Raw genomic sequence first — 13,893 nt, forward strand, 5'->3', positions numbered from 1 at the left:
ATTGTACATGTATAGAAAAAGACACAAGTTTGTAAAATATAGTATTTACGATTAAAACCTATTGTTCTATTTATAACAATGAAAAAAGGAAAATAAATAGATAAATAATTATAGAATTTTTTTGAATAAATTTTTTAAAAAATTTATAAGAAGGGGGGCATGTCAAATAATTTTCTAATTACTGGGGAGGGAATTATGTTTATCTTTTTTATTATTATCTATTTTGTTTGGGGAGGGGCATACAAATTTAAATGGTTGTAGTTTGTTTTTATTTTACTGCAGTTTTTTGTTTCAACTCTTTTTATCAGGGTTTGCAAAGTTTAAAAAATCATGGCAGTAATAAAAAGTAAAGAAATATAAAAAATATTCTACAAGTAAAAATCAAAAATACCCTTAGAGGTGATTTATTGTACATGTATAGAAAATTTACGAATAAAACGTATCGTTCTATTTAAAACAATGAGAAAAGGAAAATAAATAGATAAATAGTTGTAGGAAAATCCTGGGAGGATTGAGAAGGATGTCAGAGCGACCATATACTGCAGATTTTTAAAGAAAACATGCCCTCCAAATCTGAATGTTTTCCTATAAAAATTGCCAAAATTTCACCTTTAATCACGGCCAGAAAATAAATGATAAATAAAATAATGATAATTCATCAAAATCACTTTATTCGATGTCTCATTTAGAATTTAAAATAAACCTAACAAAACTAACCAGCGTGCACGACAAAAGTGAAAAACTGAACTTTTTCAACTCCAGGATTTCATCTTTGACTTTTTACTTTGAACCATCAAATGGTAAGTTTTAAAAATGTAATAACTAATTAATGGTCGAGGGAGGGGCACGCATTTTCTGCCAGTCACTCAGGAAGGTTTGAGGAAAAATATTTGTAAGTTTGAGGTTAGTTTAAAGAAAAAAACAACAAAGAAACAAGAAAACAAAGTCACACCCCAGCCGCCCATCTCCTCTGACAAGTAAAGAACAGTCCCTAAAAGTACTGAAGTAGTCAGTGCTAGTAACAAGAGCTAATGAGAAATCAACACAAATAAACGACTTAGCTGACAAACAATCCTAATGAATAAACAATAAGAGAACACGGTGTGTGCAAATTTGCTAATTCCTCTGTCTCTTTATCTTTGTATTGTGCCACAAATGGCTTTTTCCTTTTTATTTTCTCTTACTCTGAGGCTCTACACAAACACTCCACTCCATCTTTTCTGTTACGGTTAAATTTTTTTGAATGTCAATAATAAAAAATGAAATAAAATAAAAGTTTGTGTTGCCTATGGCAAGAGCCACCACTGGAAATACTGGCAACAACGTGGAAGTAAAGTGGGAAGTAACTAAGTACATTTACTCAAGTAGTGTATATAAGCACAAAGTTGAGGTATTTTCATTTACTTCGACTGTACTACATTTCAGGTGTAAATATTGTACTTTTTACTCCACTACATTTATCTAACAGCTGTAGTTGCTTTGCAGATTAAGATTTTACATAAAAGGAAATATGATGAGTTTATAACATACAACACATTGTTGAAGAGTAATAAACCAGTGGATCCCGGCCATTTTGACTTTTGCTTTTACTTCAGTAAAATAAAATGTAAAGATGTCTTCTTCACAAGCAAAAGTTTTGTATTCAAAATGCAACAGTACATAAGTATTATGAGAGAAATATTCTTAAAATTAAAATACTTATTAATTTCTCACACTTTAATTTCATTTTCAATTCTCCAGCTCCTTATTGGCCGAACAATGTGTTTCTTTTGCTTTTATATATTTTACATAAGGCACTCAGAGTTGCCTTGTTTGTTGCCTTGTCTGAAACGTGCCATATAAATAAACTTGCCTTATCTTGCTTTAAAAATATCACCAGTAAAATACTCAGAGCAGAAAACTGCCCCCTGAATGTTCCACAATTATGTGATTAGATTAATGTTACTGATGCATTCACAGGGGTGTAGCAACAGATTTAAAGGCCCCCGCCCTTCCTCCCACGATCCACATCTCTCTCACGCATCGTTTGAAATGTTTTGTCGCAATGTGAGTTTGCTTTCTTTCTTTCTTTCTTTTCTTTCTTAGAACCCTGATTTTCTTCTTTGGGGAAAGACAACAGTGTGCGTTGGTTCTCCAGCAGCATAATCAGTCAATCACTCGATGCTATGCCGCTATGTATTTTTTAATACAAAGTTCAGTCTTTCAGCCATTTTTTTACTGTTTTATTTGGTCAAGTTGGCGCTAACTGTAAATGTAATATATACTGTTTGATAGTTTGCCTAAAACAATGCATCATATTCTATGAGATCATCATGTGTTTTTGATGTAAAATCTAAATTTGTGGTAACTATGACTGTCAGAAATAATGTAGTGTGGTGAAAACATACAATATTCCCTCTGAGATGTGGTGAAGTAGAAGTATTAAGTCGCATAAAATTCCAAAGTTAAGCACAAGTATCTTTACATTGAAGTACAGTTCTTGAGAACATGAACTTACTTTCTTTTGCCTTTATCGTCTCTAAGTAATGTGACGGTTTTTTGGGATGGGGGCACGCAGCAAGGGGCTGTAGGTTGGATTCGAACCTGTGAATACTGCGGCAAGGAGAGGGCCTTTGCACATGGCTTCTGGGCGCCGCACAGTTGGGGCCTTTTATCAAATTTCAGTTGTGTGTGTGTCTAGAAGAGCGAAGATTGGAGAAAAGTACAAAAAAACAAACACAAATTTGTGCATCGGAACTTTTCTTCTTCTCTTGCACTAATCACGCGTCAGCCTGTCAGATTTATCTGGTGACCCTTTGGAGGGGCCCGACCCCCAGGTTGGGAGCCACAGGACTAAACTAGCTAACTGTACATAAAGTAGTTCTGTCAGTCTTTTATACTTCTTATATTTAACTTCATAATGCTCAGTACTTGTACTCGAGTATGACTTTGAATAGGGTGCTTTTCTTGCAATGCCGTGTTCATATGATGTCATATTGGTAATTTTACATAAGTAAAAGATCCGAGTGCTTCCTCCACAAGCTGGCTCATACCCGTATGAATGTTTTAACTTCAACTACAGGCAGTGCTGTCACTCTTGGTGGTGCCTGACTGTTCAAACTGACTCCACCTGGAGCAGCTACAACAGTAGTTTTGCTTTGCTGTGTTTATACTCGTTCCTAACTAAAGGACCTGAGCACTTCTTCCACCCGTGAACAAATTATACTTATCAAAAGTAAAAGTACTCATCATGCAGAATGGCCCCCATCAGTGTCACATAATTATGATGTTGTAGGCGGCACTTTAAAGCTGTAGGTGGTCGACTTTGACTTCTTTCGGAAGCTTATCTATAATAACGCAGCGTATTTGTGCAACTGATCGATGGCATGAGTTTCATTTAATCTTTGAGGGTCGTCTGCTGAGAAACTTTGAGGATCAAACTGCGTTCTGGTGAATTTTATGCACCAAACTGTGGCTTTTCTGTATTAGTTTGTGGTGTAATTTTGACAAAAGTGCTACCTTGATGTTTTTACTGAAGGAGACAAATGCACACGTTCTAAATAACGAGGTGTTCCCCAAAAAAATCTGCACCTACGCCACTGAAAACAGGTTTTGACAGTGAAATCTTAATTTGAAAAGAAGGCAAAGCTTTCAGATAAATGTAGTGGGGTAAAAAGTACAATATTTGTCTTTTAGTCGTAGTGCAGTAGAAGTATGAAGTTCTTGAGTACTTTATGTGCGTGAGTAAACTGCAGTATACTCTGTGCTAGTTTTATTCTGCAGGTATGACTCTGCACAGACGATGGTGATATCAAGCAGCAGATGATCACCCAGCAACCACAAACATCAACAAGGAACAATATCAGCAAAAAGAGAACATATTCTGACACTTGTTTGGCACCAACGTTGAATTTAACTAATGAAAACTGCTGTCAGGATAAAGTTTGTCTTTAATTTAACCCTGTCGTACCCTGACATGAGACAAATGCTCCTCTTAAGAATACACGTATTAATTGTCGATGAGTTTTTAGGTTTAAGTGGTCGATGTTAAGGCATTGGACGCTCTCTGTGCAGTGGAAGTATTTCAGGGGTCTGCCGAGGAGCGCAGGCTAATGGCAGCACCGTGTGCTTTGGTGTAATTTAGCCCACATCTATCTTTAGTCTGTAGGAAATTGGAAATCATGCCTATTCCTGAGCTTCAGTTACAGCTGCTCATTATGTAGGAGCCTATGTCATTACAGTCAGGTTGTCATTACATGCTCTCCTGCACAGCCCCAGTAGGTGTCAGCTACTCTGTGGGAAGCAGCGCCACCGTGTGTCTGAAAGGAGCATGGCAACGGATTTAAAAAGCACAAGGAGTGTTGAGTGTTTTTAAATGATTTATACAAGAAAAACATCCTGGTATAATCACATAATCACGTGTAAGTTGACATGTTGTTCTTTCAGAGGTGATTTCAGTTCAGACTGACTTGTAATACTCTTTGAATCAGGCCAAGGTGTGTCAGCTGTGCAACCTAGATGTTTATAACTCGAGATAAAACCTATAATGATCCGTACACACAGTAAAAATAGGTGACCTAACACCTTTGTTCAGTGCTGGAAGCAGGAGTGGAAGAAAGAGCTTTAGATCATGGGATACCCAGGGTTAACAAAACGCAACTATGTTTTTTATAATTTTTCCCCTTCATGACATGGAACGTCTTATGAAAAATATATTATACAGATAAAAAATGATGAAACTGATCAATATATTGGCTCACCCCATGAGTGAAGAAGTGCAGAATAAAACCCTAATTGCCACAAATTGGCTGAATATCTGCCCTGATATCTGCCCTCCGCCTCAAAACAATATGAATATTAAAATATGTATTAATTACAAAACCAGAGGCTTTTAAATCCAAAGTTGTCATAGGCAGAAATTTCACACAGACCCGTTTTTAAAATGAAAATTAATTTTGCTTACGGTCATTTATACACAGGTGGATCATAAGACAGTAGGCCCCTGGGTAGAGATATGCAAAGGGCCCCACCACCTCTCCTGCACCGGAGCAAGACACACAGACTTTGTGGTGGTGTTGCGTCTCTTTGTAATCGTTCGTTGTGGTTGTTTTGCGTCTCTTGTTATCATTTTGCATCTTTTTGTGGGTTTTTGTCTACTTGTGGTCATTTTGTGTTTCCTTGTGGTTGTTTTGTTTCCTTTAGAGGTACATTTATGGGGGGTGTTTCCATCGTGTCGCATTTCTTTGTAGTCGTTCTGCATTTTTTTGAGGGTCTTTTCTCTCTTTGTGGGTATGTTTTTCATTGTGTTGCATCTCTTTGTTTCTCTTTCTGGTACATTTATGAGGGGGATTCCATCATTTTGTATCTCTTTCTAGTTATTATTCATCTTTCTGTGTTTTGTGTCTCCTTTCGGTAAATTTGTTTGAATTTTCATTATTGTTTAATGTCTCTTTGTAGTGGTTTTGAGTCTCTTCCTACTCATTACATGTTAATTTGACATTTGGCATTTTACAAGTGAAGGTCAGAGAGCCCCCCTGACACTTTGGGCCCCTGAGTCTATGCCCAGTAGGCCCAGTCAGTAATCCATCCATGGTAAAATATGATGGTGGCATAGTTTAGGCCATCACAGTGATTAAGAAATGAATGAGTTAAGAAGGAGCAAAATGCATTTTTTCCCATGTTAAAATGTAAAGAACTATGCTAAAATAAACTGGTTATATGTCTTGCACATGCTCTCACATGCTCTCATGTTCCCTCTGAAATCTTACTCGTATCTGGGACATAGTCAGGATACCAATGTTGCGGATTAATGGGGAGGGAGAGAGGGTGGTGTTGTCAATGCAATTATTGCACAGGTGTGCCTTAGGCTGGCCACAATAAAAGGCCACTCTGAAATGTGCAGTTTTGCTTTATTGGGGGGGTCTGGGGGGGTCAGAAAACCAGTCAGTATCTGGTGTGACCACCATTTGCCTCACGCAGTGCAACACATCTCCTTCGCATAGAGTTGATCAGGTTGTTGATTGTGGCCTGTGGAATGTTGGTCCACTCCTCTTCAATGGCTGTGCGAAGTTGCTGGATATTGGCAGGAACTGGAACACGCTGTCGTATACGCCGATCCAGAGCATCCCAAACATGCTCAATGGGTGACATGTCCGGTGAGTATGCTGGCCATGCAAGAACTGGGATGTTTTCAGCTTCCAGGAATTGTGTACAGATCCTTGCAACATGGGGCCGTGCATTATCATGCTGCAACATGAGGTGATGGTCGTGGATGAATGGCACAACAATGGGCCTCAGGATCTCGTCACGGTATCTCTGTGCATTCAAAATGCCATCAATAAAATGCACCTGTGTTCGTTGTCCATAACATACGCCTGCCCATACCATAACCCCACCGCCACCATGGGCCACTCGATCCACAACGTTGACATCAGCAAACTGCTCACCCACACGACGCCACACACGCTGTCTGCCATCTGCCCTGAACAGTGAAAACCAGGATTCATCCGTGAAGAGAACACCTCTCCAACGTGCCAGACGCCATCGAATGTGAGCATTTGCCCACTCAAGTCGGTTACGACAACGAAATGCAGTCAGGTCGAGACCCTGATGAGGACGACGAGCATGCAGATGAGCTTCCCTGAGACAGTTTCTGACAGTTTGTGGAGGTCCTGGGCTGGTGCGGTTACACGTGGTCTGCGGTTGTGAGGCCGGTTGGATGTACTGCCAAATTGTCTGAAACGCCTTTGGAGACGCGTTATGGTAGAGAAATGAACATTCAATTCACGGGCAACAGCTCTGGTGGACATTCCTGCAGTCAGCATGCCAATTGCACGCTCCCTCAAAACTTGCGACATCTGTGGCATTGTGCTGTGTGATAAAACTGAACATTTCAGAGTGGCCTTTTATTGTGGCCAGCCTAAGGCACACCTGTGCAATAATCATGCTGTCTAATCAGCATCTTGATATGCCACACCTGTGAGGTGGGATGGATTATCTCGGCAAAGGAGAAGTGCTCACTAACACAGATTTAGACAGATTTGTGAACAAGATTTGTGAGAAATGGTCTTTTGTGCGTATAGAAAATTTTTAGATCTTTGAGTTCAGCTCATGAAAAATGGGAGCAAAAACAAAAGTGTTGCGTTTATATTTTTGTTCAGTGTATATACTGTGTATATACATATATATATATATATATATACACATACACATACATACATATATATATATATATATATATAAGTATAAGTAAATAGAAAAGGTTACCTCCTCCATTTAACCTTATGGAGCTCAAGATTTCAAACTGTGACACTGCAAGCTTCACTATCAGATTGTTAACAGAGTTATTTCAGCATTTTGTTTTTTTGTTTTGTTTTTTTGGTCAATAGTTTTTATAAATATTTATTTTTTAATTGTTGTTTTCAGAGTGGGTTTGCTCATTTAAATCTAGATTTCACTGTTTAATTGTTAAATTGTTTTTGTTTATTTCATTTAGTATTACTTAATTTATTCATTTATTGTTACTATACCATGGGGGGCATTTGTCAGGGGGAAGCTTTAACAAGTTCAGAATAGGTATTACAATACAAACACAAATCTTTGTCTTTGTCCCTCTCCCAGTCTTAAACATGCAGCAGTGCCTCCTCATGTTGTTGTGTTTTGACTTAGTGAACTCCTTAAAGTGGAGGGCTTCAATTCCTCCTCCTGGTAAAGTCCAGGTGACACTTCCCTTGTGTCCCCCTGCTGTAAATTATACCGCTGGGTGAAAGAAGTCCTGCATCCAAAACTCCTCTACAGTGTTATTAGCAAACTGTACTTACAGTATTAAAGTAGGCTAAGTATCTACTCTGCAAGCTCGGTTGCTCCTCCAGTGTTACACTGACTGTTATATATTATATTGATGGATAATAATTACTGATGCGTTAATGTTTAACCGCATTTTAATGTTGTATTCGGCCAATGTGGAGGTGATCTCTAGCTATTAATATACAACTGATGCAACTCATATTGTATGTGCTCAGTACTGGTAAAGTAAATCAGTAACACAAACAGCTGTGTAGTGGAGTGAAAATATGATATATATCTCGAGCATGAAGACGAGAAGAAGGAGAAAATACTGCAATGCCTATAATTGTACTTAAAGTACTTTTTGTCAATTTATTGAACATGTTGAAACAATACAAACACAAAATAATTTCTGAGCAATAAAAACAAAAGCAAACAGGATCCTCGGCAACAAACGAGCAACTCAAATTATATTGTTCATGTTCCAAAGGGGTGAGAAGAAGTTAAGAACATTTCCGGTCCTGCCCCCTCTAATTTTTTATAAATTAATTATAGAAAATAAAAGTTAAATTTGCAGCCTCACTACTTTACTAATGTACTCAGTTATTATTTTTTTTAAATCACCAAAATATACTAGAGAATAGGTGTATTTTTAATTTATTTCATTCACAATCGCTCGGCATATTTTTCCTAAATGAGTCTCAGGGTGAACAACAGCTGACACAAATAAAAATGCTCTCAACTTGTCAGTAATTAATCTTATCTGACCTTTGATCTGGCTGCTGATAGTGTTTACACAGGAGGGCACTTCACACATAATAAAATACATATATAACACATTAAAAATCTTTATCAGGTTATTAATTTGATGCACAAATACTTCAAAACTCAACATTAATATCATTTCAGGTGCAGTTTTTATGACTTTAATTTGAAGTTCAATCTTCTTCTTTTTTTTTTTTAAACCAAAACTACTTTTATCTCTAATTTAAATCCACATTTTGCCTCTGAAGTTTATTAACATCTAAAATTAAGCAATAATATGTGTTGTGTGTGTTCCCTGAAACTACATGATGTGTTAAGAGGGAAGAATGTAATACAGTTCAGGTTTATTGCAGTATTGTGGACTCGGTGTGTTCAGTGACCTGTTTGCTGGGAATATCTCTGTACAATAAAAGGGTGATAAAGTCCGTGCCCACATTAGTCACCTGCTTTGATCGGTTATAAACACTCACGCTGCCTCCGCTGTCAGTCTGTCATCCAGGAGCCTCTTTGGTCCGTCTCTCCGTCCTTCAGCTCTGCATCCATCTGGTAAGATTTACCTCCTCACGGCTGCCTCACTGGGGAACAGATAACTTGTGTCTGCACTGTTTGATGTTCAAAAGAGCTGTAATGTAAAGTTATCTCTGTTGGGGGAGATATGGAAGTTAAGCTCCTCATAGTCAGGCTCAAGAACAAACATCAGACAAACTCCTTTTATCCAACAGATAATTGATCCTGATTATGGCTGTGACCAACCAACCAGGCGGCTACCCACCCTCTGACTTCCAGACCGGCCTGTGCGACTTCTGCGATGACTGTGGAACCTGTGAGCTCTCCTTCCTTACAAATCTGATCTGAGATATGCACACAGTTAAGGCCACACTTGCATGCAAGATGTAGATGCAGTATTTGTCTTCATGCAGGCTGCTACGGGCTGTGGTGCTTCCCGTGCCTCGGCTGCACCATCGCCAGTGACATGGACGAGTGCTGCCTGTGTGGTCTGACCGTGCTGATGCGCAGCGTCTACAGGACCAAATACAACATCAAAGTGAGTTTGCAGTGGATAAATGGAGCTGAGTGTCGGACTCATTCAGACAATGTGGGAACACAGAAACATGACTGTCAGGGAACACTGAGTGAGACAGTGTGACCTTTAGCTGTGGTTTAACACTTAGACAGGGACAGACAGTTTGTGGAGGAAGCACTCAGATGCTTTACTTGTGTGAAAGTACCAACATGACAAAGTACAAACACGTTAAAGTCTTTCATTCAAAATATTACCTAAGTATTCGGCATTATGTGCTCAAAGTGCCAGACGTATAACAGGGTATCAGACACTTACATTTAATGCTTTTAGAGACATTTTCAGGATTTTTTTTTTTACCTAATTTAAGACAGAGGTAGATTTTTTTTGTAGGAATATGGTTATTAAAATAAGTTAATCTACATTTAGCCCATTTAGTATAAATTAAAAAGACAGTATGAGGTCGGGTGGTGGGTTTAAAGATTTGGAACATCAGAGACGCAGAAGAGCTCGTCTCATTTAGACAGAGAGAAATTAAACGACAGATTACAATAATATTTTAGTGGAAATTAAGACCTCACAAATTCAAATTTAAGATTTTTAAATGACTTTTGAGGCCTGATATTTATAATATTTAATTCTAATTCTAGCCTAATATTTAAATTATATATATTTATATAAATAAAATGTATTATTATATTTATAAAACTGAATTTAAGTCATTTTAGGGACCTGCAGACACTGAACGTGGCCTCTTTGAGAGCAGCATTTTATGGTTGTAGCTGCTCAGGGTGGAGTATTTACGTACAATGAGGCTGTGGTGTCCAAACTTTTCTGAATACCTGGGGATCAGCTGCGTCTCGGATTATATGAATTATTTTTAAAAAAAATGCATAAAAAAGTGGAGGCCCTTGCTTTTGACTTCTTCACTGTGGCACGGCCACGTCTGCTACATAGGATAGGGGTCAGCACCTGAGGCCCTGGAGCCACACACGGCTCTTTCGCCCCTCTCCACTGGCTCCCTGTGGCTCCCTGTGGCTCCCTGTGGCTCTGGCAAAAAATTATATAGAAATTAATAACAGCTATTTTTTGACATTTCAATTTTGCGTTTTTGACTGTTGTAGGCCTTGAGGGATTCTTACATTCGCAGCTGTAAAAGAGTGCAGCCTTTACACTGAATAAATTATTATTATTTTTTTACATTTAATAAACTAAACCTGCGTCACACAGCCTGTCGCCTTTTCCTTTAAATTTTGATGTACCTCAGTAGCGATGGCTTGTCTTGGATCTCCCTCCTTAAGCTAGCATTTGATTCCTGATCTTAAAAAAAGTCTTGAGGACGACAGAGAATTAAACAGTGCGTGGACATATGTGTTTGCTCCTTCCGCCAACCTTTCAAAGTTTAAGAATCAAATAATCATAAACAGCCCACTGCAGACTGACACCTGGTGGTAAAACATATCGATAAATGCTCATTTAGACCTGTTAGTAATGTTAACAGGTGAATTCAGACTCACTGTTACCTCCATTATAAGGCTCACACGTTTTGCAGCTCCAGGCAGATTATTCGAGAGCTTATGTAGCCAAAAATGGCTCTTTTGATTGTTGACCCAGCAGGACATGTTTGCATTGGTTTGCATGTTTACTGTCTGTTTATGAAAATGCAGTATTTGCATCTGCGTAGTTCCGACTTGCTGCATGTCCACAAACTGTGTGACAGTCTTGTGCCATCTATTGCACGTCTGTCCGTCCTGAGAGAGCGATCTCCCCTCAGTTGCTCCGACCATTGTTTAAACTGTTGTAGGTTTTTTTTTTTTTGGGGGGGGGGGTGTCATATGTTGTAAAGCCTCTGAGGCAAACTGTGACTCGTAATATTGGGCTTTATAAATTGAAAAGACACAGAGTGAACTTCCTTAATTTACCAATCTGAGTGGTGGACCACATGTAGTACATAAAGACAAATCACGGGCCAGTTAAAACTGTTCCATGGGCCACGATTGGCCCCCGTGCCAGAGTTTGGACATAGCTGGTGTAATGTGTAATAATACATCATTAGAGTACTTAAGTATTTTTTGAGAGTATATGTACTTTGCTTGTTTTTATTTTTTGTCAACTTTCACTTTTACCCCACTACATTTCCTAAGCATCTTCGTTACTTACTACAAAATAGGAAAGTAAGGGAATAAGAGACGGCCGGATGAATGAAGGAATAGGAGGGAATTAAAAACTGGATTTTGTTCTTTAAATCCTTTAAGCTGCGATAAAAGTGTATCGTATGCTCCATTTTAAGGTGGTTCTGATCACTTGCTGTTTTAATAACAGCATTTACTTTCAATACTTCATTAGATTTAATATTATAAAACTACTTTTGATATTTAATTACAGTGAATATCAGATACTTTAAGACTTTTACTTGATTAATATTCGTACGGGCAACTTTAACTTCTACCAAAGTCATTTTCTGGTAAGATATCTGTACTTTTACTCAAGTATGGCTCTCAGGCACTTCCTCCACCACAGTGTCGGCCTCCTCCAAAGGGACACAAATAAATCTGAAGGGTCATGATGAGATGAATGGGAGAGGAAAGAAGATGAAAAGCAAAGTTCTGATATTTGTTTGGGGGGGTTTTACTCTAATCTTTGCTTTTATGTGAAACACTGGATCATTTTTAGTTGTTGTTGGTTGTTTGGTTGGTGATTCAGCCGTATTATTCAAATAAGGTCGAGTAACTCTTCTGGTGGAAATGTGACAGGGAGCCCAGCTGTTTTTCGTAAGTCATAAATACTTCATTTCCACTGCATGGTACAGCACGGCTCCCTCATCTGGACTCTTTCTTGGTTTTCTGTTGGCAAAAGTTTTCCTTTTTTGGTACCTCCTTGGTTGAGGTTCAAAGCGAGCTGAACAAATAATAAAAGGTGGAGTTGAACAATACAGACCACTGATTTGTCAGAGAGAATCATCACTTGCACGACACAGACTTGACATTTTTAAACAGTCATGCTACCGTCAGTAGTGACTACAATTGTCTTATTCACGTGACCTTGCAGCACGCAAAACTAACCATACACTGAGCCGTACAATTAATGAGTGAGTCAGTCTAAACATAGGCTACATTTTTACAATTGGGGAATTTAAGGATCACTTTCAGCCTACAACAGGGATGAATGAAAACTAAAATCTTAAAAAATACCGTTATTCTTTTCCACTTAATCTTGTGAAGTCACATGGAGGCACTGGAGAGAGGCCAAAGAGCCGCAGGTTGCCAACTCCTGCTTTACCTCTTTGACGCGCTCCTCAGGTTGTCCCTGAAGAGTTTTTATGGTGTGGCACGGTGCATTGTCCTGCTGGAGGGAGCGCCTTTTCCATGACAGGGCTTACGTCTGCTGCAGTGTTTGCGTGGGTGGTGCTTGTAAAGTGGTATCCAAATGGCTGCTGGGACCAAAGGTTGCCCAGCAGAACACTGCACTGTAACAATATGATCATTGTTATTCACTTCACCTGTCAGTGGTTTTAATGTGGCTGATCTGTGTGTAGCGTGTGTATTTACAGCCCTGTGCACTGGTTCACCTTCCTCCTGGAAAACAAAATTCAAATTCCCATGGTTAGTCGTCTACCTGCATCACAACATAAGTCATCCTTGTGTTCCCAGGGGTCACTGTGCAACGACTACATGGCGTACATGTGCTGTCCGTGCTGCGCCATCTGCCAACTGAAGAGAGACATCGACCGCAGGAAGGAGCAAGGCGTTTTCTGAGCGGGTACGCGTCTTCATTCACAAATACCTCACCTACACCACGTCATGATTTGTCATGTTATCTTTACAGAGCTGTTGAAATGATGGGAAATCACATCTGTTTTATGTCTCCTAGATGGCGCCTCGTCACCAGGCAGTCTGCTGGATTTCTGTGCTCACTGAAGCATTTGTAGATACAGCCCATCCTCTCTGATAAAGAAGATAAAGATAGCTTTGGCCGTTGTAAATGCTGTTGTAAATCGACTTCCCTTGTGATTCTTTTGAGGGAAATGGCATTCATCTCTTCCAGTCAGTCAAACATTAGTCAGCTGGGACACGCCCCGAGAATGAAGACCAGCGTCATGATTTACTGCAGAGGTTATAAAATGAAGTTTATCTGTGTCCTCAGCAGTTTACAGGATGTAGAGATGATTGCTGCTTTTTCCTTTTTGGTTTAATCTTAATTAGAGGTACACTTTACAGCTATAAAATGGGATCTTAATATCAAATGGATCCTGCTGAACTTCTGATCTGGATATTAAATGTTTGTCATGTTTTAAGGTGTTCTTTTAATAAAAATGAATGAGTGGAGATCGTCCCTTTTTTTCC

The 13,893-nt window shown here is 38.9% G+C and overlaps 1 protein-coding gene across 1 annotated transcript; it reads left to right on the plus strand.

Annotated features, from left to right (window-relative positions):
* Nucleotides 1-8,946: 8,946 nt before the first annotated feature.
* LOC117270087 (placenta-specific gene 8 protein-like) lies at nt 8,947-13,875 on the plus strand. The gene is made up of 5 exons (XM_033647534.2): nt 8,947-9,075; nt 9,252-9,352; nt 9,450-9,574; nt 13,201-13,309; nt 13,421-13,875. Exons 2-4 carry the CDS (start codon nt 9,268-9,270, stop codon nt 13,303-13,305), a joined length of 315 nt encoding a protein of 104 aa, XP_033503425.1. The 5' UTR covers nt 8,947-9,075; nt 9,252-9,267; the 3' UTR covers nt 13,306-13,309; nt 13,421-13,875.
* Nucleotides 13,876-13,893: the final 18 nt, after the last annotated feature.

This window comes from Epinephelus lanceolatus, chromosome 19 (genome assembly GCF_041903045.1).
Source record: "Epinephelus lanceolatus isolate andai-2023 chromosome 19, ASM4190304v1, whole genome shotgun sequence".
Lineage (NCBI taxonomy): Eukaryota > Metazoa > Chordata > Actinopteri > Perciformes > Serranidae > Epinephelus > Epinephelus lanceolatus.

What these genes read in the sequence shown, in the direction of transcription:
- LOC117270087 (XM_033647534.2), top strand. Translation starts at nt 9,268, where the DNA reads ATGGCTGTGACCAACCAACCAGGCGGCTACCCACCCTCTGACTTCCAG. An exon ending in CTGCGATGACTGTGGAACCT is followed by an intron (nt 9,353 to 9,449) that starts GTGAGCTCTCCT and finishes GTCTTCATGCAG; the next exon opens with GCTGCTACGGGCTGTGGTGC. An exon ending in GGACCAAATACAACATCAAA is followed by an intron (nt 9,575 to 13,200) that starts GTGAGTTTGCAG and finishes TTGTGTTCCCAG; the next exon opens with GGGTCACTGTGCAACGACTA.